The 14,814-nt window shown below is 42.7% G+C and overlaps 1 protein-coding gene and 1 non-coding gene across 2 annotated transcripts; one reads left to right on the plus strand and one right to left on the minus strand.

Moving 5' to 3' along the window:
- Positions 1 to 3,022: 3,022 nt before the first annotated feature.
- Positions 3,023 to 3,096, minus strand: TRNAS-AGA (transfer RNA serine (anticodon AGA)). The gene has a single exon. It is a non-coding gene; the product is annotated as a tRNA-Ser (tRNA).
- A 1,549-nt stretch (positions 3,097 to 4,645) lies between these two features.
- PNP (purine nucleoside phosphorylase) lies at positions 4,646 to 13,827 on the plus strand. The gene is made up of 6 exons (XM_006218132.4): positions 4,646 to 4,789; positions 7,415 to 7,584; positions 9,467 to 9,570; positions 9,775 to 9,950; positions 10,064 to 10,254; positions 10,823 to 13,827. Exons 1-6 carry the CDS (start codon positions 4,779 to 4,781, stop codon positions 11,038 to 11,040), a joined length of 870 nt encoding a protein of 289 aa, XP_006218194.1. The 5' UTR covers positions 4,646 to 4,778; the 3' UTR covers positions 11,041 to 13,827.
- The last annotated feature ends 987 nt before the right edge of the window (positions 13,828 to 14,814 follow it).

Below are 14,814 nucleotides of genomic sequence, written 5' to 3' on the forward strand. Positions count from 1 at the left end.
ATGTCAGGGAACAGGGCTGGAAACATCTGCCTGGCTCCTATGCTCCAGTGTCTCGATTTGATTTCTCTTTTCCACGTAGCCTATTTCTCCTTTACCCCTTCCTGAAGTGGTAGTTTACCACCAGTGTGAAAACAACACCATCCCTTAGTCCATTTCTGGGGCGAAGAATGTTTTTGGTAATATGTAGCGTGAGTTAAGCAAGATGAAGAGTGGTGGGATGGGGTGGGTGTTGATGGTGTTGGATGGAGTGTGGTCTGGTTTTATGGGAATATTTGATTATTTCTGTTTATCACTCTGTACCTTTATTCCTTCTGTTCCATGTCTTTCCTGTGCTCCAGTGCTTTGCCCCTTCCTTTGGGGGTCTAGTCAGCTTCCCTTTCTGGAAATTCAGTGTTAGGTTAGTCTATTTATCTTCAGTCTGTTCCTGTGCTGAGTGAGGCACAGCTAGGGATCTCCTACAGAGAAAAGAAATGAAAGTGGTCCTTTAAACAGGGGAAAAGACTAAACTAAAATAATATTTAAAATGTCAGAAATTGGCGAAAATGGGAAGTCAAAGATTCTGGGTGGTAGTGGGGTAGGTATTTAAATAGGAGAACATCTATCTTGTGACCTAGAGAGAATAAGAAATCTCTGTCGAGAGGGAAGGAATGAAATAGGTTCCTTGCTGAAAAGAACCCTAAGAGGCTGAGCCTGCTTCTGTGAATGTTGACCTTAGGAGTCACTATCTGGAGACGCCTTCCCAGTCCATAAGCATATCAGTTTCCTTGATATTGAGTGTGGAAGATGGGTGTGTTATGAGTGTGTGCCTGGACATGGGAGTCCCTTGGAACTTGAATACAGAGTGATAAGATAGAAGAGAGGGTAATAAGGCAGTAATGAGCTACAATCACTCTGGAGTTGATGTAAAAGTACAGCATAAAACATAGTTCCAGCTTTTTAAAATGTAGATACAGGGTAGCAGTGACTAGATAAGATAAGAAAAGTACTGTGCAATAGCACTTTCTGTAATGATTGAAATGTTTCTGTGCTATGCAATATGGTAACCACTAGCCACATGTGGCTATTGAGCAGTTGAATTGAACTTTAATTTTATTTCATCATAATTTTATTAAGTTTAAATGGCCACATTTGACAAGAGGCTACTGTTTTAAACAATGCAGGATTAAAGTTGGTGTTGATGGGCTGGGTGTACCTCTAGTTTTTGTTCAGATCCAATTCCTAGTTAGGTGAGTCTAAAGAGATCAAAAAGAGACGATGGGGAATAATATTAATAGCCAACATTTACTGTGTGCTTACTATAATTCCAGGTACTTATCTAAACACTTAACTGGCCTTTTATATAATCCTTCCAACAATAGTAAGTACTATTATTACACTATTTTACAGATGAGAAAACCAAGACATAGTAAGAATTCTACTTGCCTTGGATCACTCAGCTGGTAGGTAAAGGGTGGAGATGGGATTCATTCACAGGTGGTTTGATTAGAGTCATTTACTTTACACAGATTCAGGAATGAGGTGGCATGGAGTATCTGGGGCCACAGTTCCCAAACTCTGTGCCAAGGTGCAGATTCATGGGGGTACTATGAGATATTTAAAAAATTTTAGGGAAATACAACAATATTCAACATCTCTTGTATACTATGTGAACTGCTAGCCCAAGGTAATTCACAATTTGAATGTTGATTGTGCAACAATAATATCTTTGCAAAGCTGGACTTTAGGGGGTGCCTCTGATAAAAAAGTAAGCACGGTGTGAAAATTAGCAGGAAACAGGAAATGAGGGTAGCAGTGCAGGATTCCAAGGTTTGAGAAGTTGTACAGTGCCCAATAGGCACACACATTCCATTAGTAGCTAATCATGGTTATTTAAGAAAAAAATATTATTTATTTCAACTTGTCTATATTTTTTTCCCCAAATGGTTACTAGGTTGTTAGGCAGCCAATACCTTAGAAGCAAAACTCTTAGGTATTTCTTCTGACCTAGGGGTGCTGTGAAAAAATTGCTGAGGTCCTAAGTGCCCTATAAATTGAGAAACTGGGAAACTCTGGAGTGTTGAAAACAGATCAAAATGGAGCATGGGGACTTGGCCTGAAATGGCCTAAAGATAAATAATAGACATTTAATGGACATTTCATAGATTTGACCATTAAGTGTTCGCTGTATACCAGTGTTCACGGTGCCCCAGATACATGTTCCCAGAATGCCTGAATCTGTAACCTTTAAAGGTCAAACAAACAAACAAACAACAAACAAAACCTGTGAAGACAGCAGTAAGAGATGTAAACAAACTAAGGTTAGGGGTAGGATGCAACCTGGAGCCTGGGCCCTCCTATGGGATAGACCACAAGATAAAGATGTGGTGTGAGGAGGCCTACTGGGCTACATAGTGTAGACTCTTCACCTGGCCATTGGTGAATCTGAGATTAAAGAGACTGGGGATCCAAATGATTGTGCAGAAGCTTGGTTGCTGAACTTGAATTCAGAATAAATTATGTTATATAGTTTTGAAGGTTATATCACCCTGGCCAAAATGTGGTCTGGTAAACTGTCCTTGCCTTTCATATAACAGTACATTTCTTTGGTGCCCAGAAAGTATACATACTGCAGACTCTTCCCCAAATGACACTGAAGAAACACTACAGAAGACTGAGCCTGTCCCCCAGTTTTCCTTTTGTAAGTATATTGCAGATTATTTTCTTTTGGTTTACATATACTTACTTTAGACAGAATCAATTAAAATTAATTGCTTAAGTTTGCAGTTTCTTAGATGTAATCATGTCCTAATTTTGTTTTTTGTATAAACTGGATTGGATTTGGGGTGTTTAAAAAGACTCTTTAAGCTGTCAAATATTGATAGATCTACCTTAGGCTGATTTTTTACTTATGACTGAACTTAACATTCAAAATCATACTTTCAAGGTTTCAATTGTAGAGAGTCACATCACCAAGGTGAAACTTTTATTTTTATTTATGTATTTTTTTTGGTTGGGAGAGATAATTTGGTTTATTTATTCTTAGAGGAGATGCTGGGAATTGAACCCAGGACCTCATGCATTCTAAGCATGTACTCTACCACTTGAGCTATATACCCCTCCAAAACTTTATTTTTAGATCACCCTATTGTTACCTTTGCTAAAATTACTGGATGACTAAGGATAATAATAATAGTAATAAACAATGAACCATTCATTTGGCACTGAGCTCAGTCCTTTATATATATTATTTTTGCCTTTACATACATTGTCATTACTCTTATGTCCTTAACACTAGAACAGTTCTGGTATACAGTTAATGCTCAATAAGTATTTGTTACATGAATGAGATAGAAGCAGGGCTGGGAAACAGTGACTTGGGACGCGGTGTTGGTAAAACGGTAAGCAGGAAATGTTAGAGTTTAGGAGAGTGGAAAGGGGTGGAGGATTCTAATATCTAAGCAAGGACCATTGATTTGTGATTGTATGTGAACTTGGTTGAACTTGTATAAGTGAAGGCAGGAAATAGCTGTCTTACAAAGACATTATATTGTGTAGTTCTGTTACAGGAATTTTCATTTGGGGGAAGAGTCCTTCTCTAGTTATTTGAATTGCTTGGATCCAGTATTGTGTAAATCAAGGGACTGTCTGTCTGTAAAACAAAGGATTGTTTCCCTATCCCATCCCCACCCTATCCTCCCCATCCTTTCCCAGTCTGTGTAGGGGATATAGGAATTTGTGTGTGTGTGCGCGCGCGTGTGCGTGCGCGTGTGTGTGTGTGTGTGTGTGTGTGTTTTCCAGTAAAACTTTTATTTTACCAAAACAGGCTGTGGGTTGGATTTGGCTTACTGTTGGAATACTACCCAATAATACTCACATTCTCCAACATTTGAATATTTGCTATAGGCTATAATACTTTGTAAATACTATTAACTTTATTTCTTTAGATATCCATATACAGTTTTTTAAGATATCCATAATAACAAGTAAAGAATACATGGAAGTATTTTATGAATATCTTATAATTGGGGGAATTCCCATTTCTCATTTCCAAATCCCAAAGCTTAATATCTGTAGAGAGTTTGGAAACATCTGGAGAAGGGGATTTGCTGCGTCCTTGTGCAAGGTTCCGGGAATTCTCGCCGGAGAAGAACTTTTTCTTCTCCCCATCTGGAGAGAAGATTTAGACCCGGATATGTTCTCCCAAATCCTGTAACCTCCAGATCGTCATTATTGCTAGGGTCGACCCTGTTTCCTTTGTCCGGTAAGCAACTCAGACACAGGCTCACTTAATTTTATTCTGGGGTTGCGCGACCTAAGGTTTAATATGTTCTCTTTTCAAATCTCTCACGATTTGCTGTAGGCACAACCAGAAATGCGGTTGCAGTTAGATGGTTCGGGAGCTCTCCTCCCGACTTCTAGCCGTCTTCCCTCACAGGTTTCCGCGCTGGAAACTCCGGTCCTACTGTAAGCAATGGGTGCCGAGGCCAAACGCTGGATGCTCCCCTCCTCCCCCGACACCCGGGGGGTAGGGTGGGGCTCGAGAAAGGTGAAGCAGCTGGGAAGAACTCAGATTAGGTTTACAGCTTAGCCTGGGGCAATTGAGTCAGGGCACGTCACCATGGAGATGGGCCGGCTGCGTATTCGTCTGCCATTGGCTGGGGACTCCGGCGCTGGCGGTATATAAGCCAGCGCGGTGCGACCAGTGCGCTGTGTGGAGTGCACCGGGTAACAGCGGCTGAGTTTACTGAACAGATCTTGGCTGAGAAGGGCAAACTCTTCGAAAGGGCGTCGGCGGGACAATGGAGATCGGGTGAGGCGGGCACCAGGCCCAGGGAACCCTGGGGGCCACTGGGGAGGGGAAATGGTTGTCTTCGAGACCAGGAAACCCAGCATTCTGGGCCCCCAGGGGGTCGGGAGGGAGAGCGAGTGCCCGGAAGATGCAGAGAGGCCCGGCTCGGAGCCTAGTGTCAGGGGCAAGGCGACAGAGCAGTGGAGCGGCCAGCGCTGGCAGGGGCGCGCGCGGGAATCCGGCGAAGTGGCGCCACCAGAGCAGGAAGGGGACAGGTTAGTAGAGCGTAGTCTGCTAGTAAAAGGGGCCGGGGTGTGAGTGTGCGCGCGCGCACGTATGCGTGCCAACGCGCACGTTGATGTGTGAGTGTAGAGGGAGCATACTCACCCCCACCCCACCCCCACCCCTACAGGAAGAGGTCTTCTCAACCCATGTGCTCATCACGGATTCCTGTTCTAGAGTCTATGTAAAGCCGCGTGATACTTTTGTGCCCGTATCTAGGATTCCTCCTTCAGAAGAGAGATTGCTTACCTCCCTTACCAACACCTCTCTTCCATCCAAGTTAGAGGTCCAATTAAGTTGGGGATGGAGTCTCCTAGGAGAGAAGGAAATTCTTTTTCGTTGATCTGGGCAACAGACACTGCCTTGTTCCCTCACCCCATCTTGGAAAGCTCATTTCTGCTTTGGTCCTGGAAATCCTAGCCTAAATCTCCAGCATTAGGGATCACAGTGGTTTTGGGGTGCCCAGGGACTGAGAAAGTTCTTGGGAGACTGATGGCCAATGAGGGTAAGCTGTGGCCAGAGGTGCTGGGTGGCCAGAGGTGCTGGGTGGCCAGAGCTTCACACTTCTTTCATTTACTTTGCACCTCTTGGGGATGCTGTTTGATTAACTTTTACCATCTCACTGCTTCTCTCCTCCATCATCCAGTGACCTCAGGTCTATTTCCCCCTCCTCATCTCTTACATAGCTACTTCCCAGAGGGTAGCCTGGTGTACTGTAGTCATCTGGTTTCAAAGACACTGCTTTTGAAGAAAAAGGTTTCCTCTGGAAGCTTGGTTAATTGTATTCAGCTCTGTCACACCTTAGTTCCCCCCACCCACGCTTGGTTTTTCCAGATAGGTGTGACAGAACTGGGCTGGAATTGTGAGAAAAATTCCCAGCTGATTCTTGGGGATATCTGGCTTCTGAGTAAGTGTAAGTCTTTAGATCTCTGAAGGGCAAAGATCCTTGGCCCTTGGTAAAGAGAAGGAAAGATAGGAAAAGGCAAGGAGGAAAACACAAGCGGGGGAGAAAAGTCAGGGAAAAGGCTCAAGTGCTGTGGACCTGAACCATGATTTATGGAGTCAAAGATCTTCTGAGCTTGTGAGCAAGTTTTTAATTCATTTTCTAACTGAGCCTATAGGATTGGTGAGGTCGATTACATTCCCTTGCTTTATACTTGAGGAAAGAATTTGAAGCACAAGTTACTTTTCTAAAAAGACAAAATTGGGACTAGAATCCAGGTTGAGTTCTGCTTCCTGCTAGACCAGAAACTGTGAATTTATGAATCAGAGTTACCTGAGGACAAAGAATATGAAAATGAATACACACACACACATATATATGTATAAATGAATCACTATGCTGTATACCAAAAATTAACACAATGTTGTAAACCGACTATACTTCAATTAAAAAAAAAAATTACCTGAGGCACACCTTCTGTAAGGACTGGAGATTCCAGGCCTCTCTCCAGAATTATCCATCTGCAGGGGTGGGCTCCAGAGTCTATTTTTCACAAACTGCTGCTGAGAAACATGGGCAGTCAGTTCTGCTCCAGCCACTGACACCCAGAGTAGTGGCCTGGGTTTTTGCTTTTTTTGTGTAGTATCTTGTTTAGACTCTAGTCTTGAATACCCCTTGCAATTCCATATGATAAGGATCTGTGTGGGTCCAGGGAATCACAGAATTAAGGATACCGGGGAACTAACTGGCACATAGACCTCTACTAGGAATGTTCATATGGCTTTTGTGTGTGTGTGTGTCAATGAAAACATTGATTAGCCCTTATTATTTGTCTGACTGCTGGAGGGTAAGGATCCAAAAGGCAATTAGGTTTATCTCTGCCCTCAGGGTAATTAATTACATTTTAAGTGTTTCTAGCAGATAGGTAGGGTACTAAGGAGGATTGTATTGGGTCTGTCCCTGCCCTAAAGGTCTTAATTCCATTTTGAGTGTACTCCTTATCTTTCATCCTCTGGCCCAGCCCTTTAACATTCCTTGATGTGATTATTTCACTGTACTTCTCTGTAAACTATAACCCCTTTCTCTCTAAATCTTTGTCACAGGAGACATATTCATCCTGCCAGTAGCAAAACTGGGGTTGGGGCTGGTGGTGGAAACATAAGCATCGTTAACTTGCCAGGCTCTGGAATGAGGCTGGAGTTTTGCATCAGACTTTCAGAAAGAGGAGTAGCGAGTAGGTGAGCTTAGAGTGGCCTCTTCTGAGAGAGAAGAGCCTCCTTTTGGGAAGCTCCTTGGCCAGCTTCTCGGTCCCCTGTCTCCTTGATACCCCTTTCAGCCTTTCTACACTGAAGGTCATTAGTTTATGATGCCCGTGGGATGGGAGTGAAACTTACCTTGATTTTCCTTTTTTCCCCCCCTAGATTCACATATGAAGATTATCAGACCACTGCCAAATGGCTTCTGTCTCACACCAAGCACCGACCTCAAGTGGCAGTGATCTGTGGTTCTGGGTTAGGAGGTCTGACTGATAGATTAACTCAGACCCAGATCTTTGACTACAAGGAGATACCAAACTTTCCTAGAAGTACAGGTACTGGCAAGGGGGAGGAGGGATGGGACTGAGGGATATTGATGGGATTCTACTGGGGGGGGGTATTGCTTCTACAGCTGCCTACTTCTGGTTATCCTCTGTAGCATTTGACTAGAGACAACTCTTGTAAGAGAAGGGAAACCCCACCAAGATTCAGAATGACTTTAGAGGGAAAATCCCCCGGTAGAAATTTTGTAACAGACAGGGCGTGTGTGTGTCCAAGATACTAAATGATGCCATATTTCCTATGCCTTAATGATTCAACTCCTTAAGCTCTGAAATACTTCCCCCACACCCTCTTTCCCCACACATGCCATGGTCACCACATTCTCATAAACCCGTCTCATTTCTTTTATTCCAAAGCTTAAGTGGAAAAAGCAGTGCCTGTAACCTCCCAGGACAAAATCAGACCTCTCCTATGTGTCCCTGCCATTCCCAGTCTTTCCAGCTCTAGCTCCAGACCTGGGATAAAGCACACACTGGTCACAGCAACAAATGAACACGTGTTGACTGCCATGTTCTCGCAGACAAGTACCCAGATAATACATGAATACACAAGACCTGATTCTCACTGACCCTTTGGAGGGGGACAGGCCCCCTCTGCACAGTGCAGTTCTGTGGGATCTGAGAACAGTATACCCAGCAGCCTAAAGCTCTAAGGCCAAGGCTTAGAAAAGGGACAGGTAAAACAGGGACAAGTGAAGGGCAAGGGTAGTTTATTTGGTTTACTTATTAATTTCTCAGATAACTAACTTCCCTTGGCTTATTTATTAATTTTCCAAGTTTCTACCTTCCTTCCTCTTTTCCCTGGAGAGCTAAGACTTTGAACAGGTATTTTCCCCAAACCCCTTGGAGCAAAACTGGGAGACTAGAGCAGGCAGGAGGGAATGGGGGTTGGAGAAGGAAATATTAAAAAGAGAGAAAGGAGAGCAAAGTTTTCTAAGGGAGATAGTAGGGACATTGGCTCCACCTGCCACTCCTACCCCAAGTGAGAAGGGCACTGCACCAAGTGATAAGTGGATTAATTTTTTTTAAACTTTATCAACTAATTTTTTTATACTCCATTTGGGTTTTCCTAACTGTGTCCCTCCCTGCTCTATCACTGGTATTTTTTTTTTTTTTAATAAGCTCCTCAACCTCTGAGTATCCCTCAACTCTCCTTGGTTTTGGTCCCTCTCCCAGACCATCCATTCCCTGAGGGATAGGTTGGCCATGTCCATTAAAGGAGAAATGCCAGATAAGGGAAATGGTAGTAATGGTTACTGTGTCTGTGTGAGGAGTTATCTTTGCACTCTCACGCCCCTGCATGCCCCATTGAGGGCTTGTATTCCCACAGGACTGTTTTGTGGGTCAAAAAGGAGGAGATTTGTATGGGTCTGACCTCAGCCCCTTTCTCCCTTGTCTGTAACTTCTTTAGGAAGCTTCAATATACCATGAGCTCCCTTTCAGGAGTGAGGAGGAGGCGTATAGTTTCATTAGGGTAATGAATACAAATACACATGTTGAGAATTTTGGAAAAGAAGCCTATAATTATAACACTGCATTCATTATTACCCATTTACTTCTTACTCATTTTTATTCTCTTGCATTGTGGCTTTCTCATTCTTTTGACATTTCTTTAAAAAGAAATTGATGTATGTTTACATTGAACATCCTTACCCCCATAGCTCTAATCTCAGGATGTACTTACATGTAAGTTTTATGATTAATTTCTGTCTCCCCATCAGACTTAAACTTTCTGAGAGTGGAGATGATAATGTTTTCTTTTGGTTAATGACACCCTCACATGTTGAGCACAGTGAGTTGGCTGATGGGAGGTGCTCAGTCGATATGCATTGTATGAAAGCATCATTCCATTCATTTCCTTTCCTTTTTTGTATAGTGCCCGGTCATGCTGGTCGACTGGTGTTTGGGTTCTTGAATGGCAGAGCCTGTGTGATGATGCAGGGCAGGTTCCACCTGTATGAAGGCTACCCACTCTGGAAGGTAAATCGGGGGCACAAGCCTGGCTGGGTCTGCAAGAAGGGAAAGAGAGCTCTCCATCTTATTTTATTACCTACCTACTTGGGCAAGGTAGATTTTTGGTTCCCTCCTTTCTCTTCTTTCATGATGTAGGTCACGCTCATCTGCAGGAGTTGACTGATGAAATTTTTAAGAACACTCTCTGATCTTTTATCTTTTGCCTCTAAGGTGACATTCCCTGTGAGGGTTTTCCAGCTTCTGGGTGTGGACACCCTAATGGTCACTAATGCAGCTGGAGGGCTCAACCCCAAGTTTGAAGTTGGAGATATCATGTTGATCCGCGATCACATCAACCTACCTGGTCTCTGTGGTGAGAACCCTCTCCGAGGGCCCAATGAGGAAAGGTACCTGTCCTGCTCCTTTGTGTATAAATGGGTTGGCTTTAAGGACTTGTCTGCGAGTGAGGAGAGAGCTCACTGTAATCCATTAATCTTGGATAATCCATCCTGTGCCCTAGGTTTGGAGTTCGTTTCCCTGCGATGTCTGATGCGTACGACCGGGATATGAGGCGGAAGGCTCACAGTACCTGGAAACAAATGGGGGAGCAGAGAGAGTTACAGGAAGGCACCTATGTGATGGTGGCGGGCCCCAGCTTCGAGACTGTGGCAGAGTGTCGTCTGCTGCAGAAGCTGGGGGCGGATGCCGTTGGTGAGAAGGGGAACTTGGCTGGAGGCTTGAAGAGGGAGGGTTCTGGTAACAAAGGATAGGAAGGAGTAGAAGATGGTAAATTGAAAGACGATCTGACTTAAGGGAAGACTGAATTAAACTGACTTTAAATGTGGTGGGAGGTTTGGTGTGTTGTAACATAGATGCACCATCCAGCACCAAGGGCTTTAACCACTGTAATGCTAATGACCTTTCTATGATTTGATGACTGTTTCTAAAGATTATTCTAACAAATATCTTTGTAGCTACTTTCTGTACCCCTGGCTGGAAAATAGAACTGCATTATTAGAACTGACTTTAGTATGACCACAAACAGAGAGAAATAAAGTGTTGCAATGGTAATATTTATAAAAATATGTAAGACCCTCTAAGGCACACCTCTCTAAGGCAACAGAACAACCTGACCTCGAGAATGATTTAGCTGCTTCTTTGGGTGTTTTTTTGAGATGTGAAATTGTCGATGAAGTGGTGAGTGGCGGTGAGGCTAACGGGTGAGGAAAAGAGTCGCCTGTGGATCCTGACGATTGGTTTCCTTCCTTCTCCACGTCAGGCATGAGCACAGTACCAGAAGTGATCGTCGCGAGGCACTGCGGACTGCGGGTCTTCGGTTTCTCCCTCATCACGAACAAGGCCATCTTAGATTATGAAAACCAGGAGAAGGCTAACCACGAGGAAGTCCTAGAGGCCGGGAAACAAGCGGCACAGAAACTGGAACAGTTTGTCTCCATTCTTGTGGCCAGTATTCCGCTGCCTGGCAAGGCCAGTTAGCCAGCCCTGGAGTGGTCTGGCCTCTCTCTTATGGGAGCCAAGAAACTGCTACCTACTTCAGCCTCTTTCTGGGGTCACGTGCCTCTACCCTGAGATGGTGGCAGAAAGAAGAGGAGGATCCCCATTCGTCACCTTCCCTACTTCTCCCCCAGCAGAACTTTCTAGTGCTGGGTGTTCTTTTGCTCAGTTGTCATCTCAAATAATTTCCACCCCTATTCGTCCACATGAGCTGGAGCCCAAGCCCTACCACACACCTGGGGACATGCCCAGGATTTGACTTGAGCCGTTGAATTCTGCGCAGTAACTACTACTAGCTCTTCGGAGATGTACCTCTCACATTCCTGGGGGCTCGGTTCTGCCTCCCCAAAGCACTGGAGACCACACAAGGGACAGCCCATTCCTTTTGGATGTTTATACTTATCATATTTGTAGAATAAAAAGAAAGATGAAATAATTTCTTCGTTTTTGTGTAATCTGGAGTAAGGCTGGGGAACCTATTAAGGTTAGAATGAAAGGCGGTGGGACCCCATGTCCTGCTTGACTGACTGCCTCTCAGACAGCTGAGAGCTGAGATGAGGAGGTATGTGGTGCAGGACAGGATGAAGGAAAGGCAAAAAGGAGGAAGAGAAAGTGTTAGAATATAAGGGAGGAAGGGCTAACTTCCGGCACCTGATGGCCACATCCCCCCACTGCAGACCCGTCTTGCCCCTGTCCCTTTGCTTTGCAGTCATTTCCCCCGCTGGCTACTCTCCTTCAGGGATATCTGAATTTGTGCGCTGGTCTCAGCTTCTGTTCCATAGCTGCACTTTCTTGTTAAGCCCTAGTTATATTTCCTGTTGGTTTCCTTCAGTCCCCCACTTCAACGTCTGACATGATTAAGGGCAGCCACATACTCCTTCCCTCCATTCTGACAGTGCAGCAGCAAATAGCCCTTCCTCTGCTGCCACCACTCCACGGCCAATTAGTCCTGCCAGCCCCAGACAACCCGTGGAGTCTGCTCTTACTCGGCTTCTCTTGGAGCACCTTCTTCCCTCACTGCTTTCTTCCTGGCTCTAGTCTCTCTTCGCCGTGCTTGGTCAGAACCTCCCCATGATGTGTGTCCAGGCATTGCCGTTTGTTGGCTCACTGCTCAGTTTGTGCTTATCAACTTGCATTCAGCTGGCTGGCATGTTTGAAAACCACACTACCCTCCCAGGCCTATTTGCCTTCTGAGAAAGCTGGGTGAGCCTCTAAGAGTGGTTAACATTTCAGTTAGTGGCAGCGTTATAAAGAAGAGGCATTTTGAAGGAAAGCTTTTGACAACTCTTTCAAATCATCCTTTGGTAACTGACCTACTTAGCTGAGCCCAGCACAAAGAAAGAGCATCCTGGTGTGGCCCTATAACTAACCACACTTCCTTTCATCAGTTCTTTGTACCTTCGACTGCCTCTAAAACCCTACCTGACAATCTGTCAGCATCTGTCATTTGTCTGAGAGAGCCGGTGTAGAAGGGAGGACGGTGTCCTTTAGAAATGTACACAACTGTAACTTGTCCATCTAATGAGGTGGCTTACAGACATTTTTAATTCATTTTTTATTGATGTACAATATTATATGTTACAGGTGTACAATATAGTGATTCACAATTAGAGATGTTTCTTTTTAATCAGGTTATTGAGTATCTCTGTATAACACTCCTAGCTACAAAAACATTAAAATTGAGAATATTAAAAATAGTCTTTTCCTCTCAAGTGCCCTACAATCTAAAGAGATACACATTTGTAAAGCTAGTAACTGTTAATATAAGGAAGGTGGTATAAAATAGGTACGGGTCACATGTTTTGTGAGCCCAAAGGACAAACTGCATACACGGGACTATGAGGATTGGTTATTGCAAGAAAGGTTGTTTAATTTTGAGCTTAGTCTTAAAGGACGAAAAGGAAGATTTCCTATCAGTGAGCCAAAGCACAGGAATGTGAAAAGCACTAAGCATGTCCATGGGTCATTGTCACAACAGATATGACTAGAGCAGAAGACATGAGGACATAGCAGATGGGTATTTGGAAGTTAGATGAGGGCTGCGTTTGGTGCTTGGCTTTCTTACCCCCGATCTGCCTCTGGTGAGATGGATCAGGAACCAGAAAGGTGCCACCTGAAAAATATGTCGCAGAGAGACCTGAGTGGAAAATTTAAGGGCATTTCTAGCTATTGAGGTATAAAAGGTGTCATGTATTTCATAATAGAATACTAGATTCATGAAGAAATTTATGCATTTGATGTCCTGATTCAAGAGTCTAAAAAAACCTCTATACAAGTATATATTACTGAATTCATGTTAGGGTGTTAAATATACAGCCATGGTAACAGAACAAAGTTGTATTTTTTTTTTTTTTACTTTATTTAATTGAAGTACAGTTGATTAATAATGTATTGTTAGTTTCTGGTGTACAGCATAGTGATTCAAGTATACATATACATGTATATTTTTCATATTCTTTTTCATTACAGATTATTATAAGATATTGAATATAGTTCCCTATGCTATACAGTAGGACCTTGTTTATCTATTTTTAAATTTTTTTTAAATTGGAATATAGTTGATTTACAATGCTGTATTACAAAATTGTATATTCTTTAGTACAAACTAAACTGTGACAGGGAAATTAGCTACAGGCAAGTAATAGTCATTTAATTGTAGGTAATAATTATTAATTCTAAATTAACTAGAATTCTAGTTTCAAGGGGGTATGACTTATTGCACGTGAATTATATCTCAGTAAAGCTGTTTTTTTAAAAAACTTGAAAACACTTTGTGTTCATGTTTTTTTTCTCTTTTCATGTGTTGTATTGTCATTGTTTAAAAAAATTGCTTTTGAAAGAGGAATACAATAATGTGTGAGAAGTAGCATATGCTTAAGTGCCAATGATAACATAAACTGCAGAGGATGGGGAGCGGGAAAGGGACAGGCAGGACTTGAGTTAGGCTTTACAGGCAAGATGGGTGAAGAGGATGTGGCTGAAGGTGCTTCATGCAGGAGTCTCTGAACAGACTGGAATAGCTAAATTGAAGAAATCATGAATGGGAGCACTTGGCGATAAGGTGGAGAGGGGTTAGATTGTTTCCGGTTCTGACTTCAGGCTGAGAAGTAAGAACCTTGTTTTCTAGGCACATGGTCAGCCATTGAAGGCTTTTAAACTAAGGACTGATTGGTGAAAATCACACTGCAGTATTTTGATGGATTGAAGCCTAAGCCTAATTAGAAGCAGAGAGATTTGCTTTGATGGTAGACTTAATTTCCCCTCAAATTAGCTGTGTAGAATAGTATAATTGGTGGTGTGAAGTATTTTATTTTTAATCAAGTTGAGGTCTTTTGTAGTGTTTGAAAGGAAATGCTGTTATAAAATAAAACATAAAGGTAAGAATGTAAGCAATTTAGAAATGAAAATATACATTTAAGTTAGTTTTCTCTCTTTCTTTAGATTAAAATTTTGAATAGGTGATATCATCACATAGTTAAAAAATTAGGTAACGTAAAATGTATACAGTGAAAAATTTCACGTTAATTCTATCTTCCATCTGCCCTTCCTTCCCCACCCCACTAGGAACCACTTTTATTAGCTTCTTGTGCATTCTTTCAGGTTTTATAAAAATACAAATAAATTAAAAAATACATATCTTTATTTTTTTTCTCCTATTATTATACACAGAAGTTAGCATGTTATACATACCGTTTTGCACCTGGCTATTTTATTTTGTTTTAATATATCTTGGAGATTGTTTCACATCAGCAAACT

The sequence above is a fragment of the Vicugna pacos genome, chromosome 6 (genome assembly GCF_048564905.1).
Source record: "Vicugna pacos chromosome 6, VicPac4, whole genome shotgun sequence".
In the NCBI taxonomy this organism is placed as follows: domain Eukaryota; kingdom Metazoa; phylum Chordata; class Mammalia; order Artiodactyla; family Camelidae; genus Vicugna; species Vicugna pacos.

Excerpts from the sequence above, each read along its gene's own strand:
- PNP (XM_006218132.4), top strand. Across the intron at positions 9,571-9,774 it reads AAGGCTACCCACTCTGGAAG|GTGACATTCCCTGTGAGGGT; the intron begins GTAAATCGGGGG and ends TTTGCCTCTAAG. Across the intron at positions 9,951-10,063 it reads CGAGGGCCCAATGAGGAAAG|GTTTGGAGTTCGTTTCCCTG; the intron begins GTACCTGTCCTG and ends CCTGTGCCCTAG.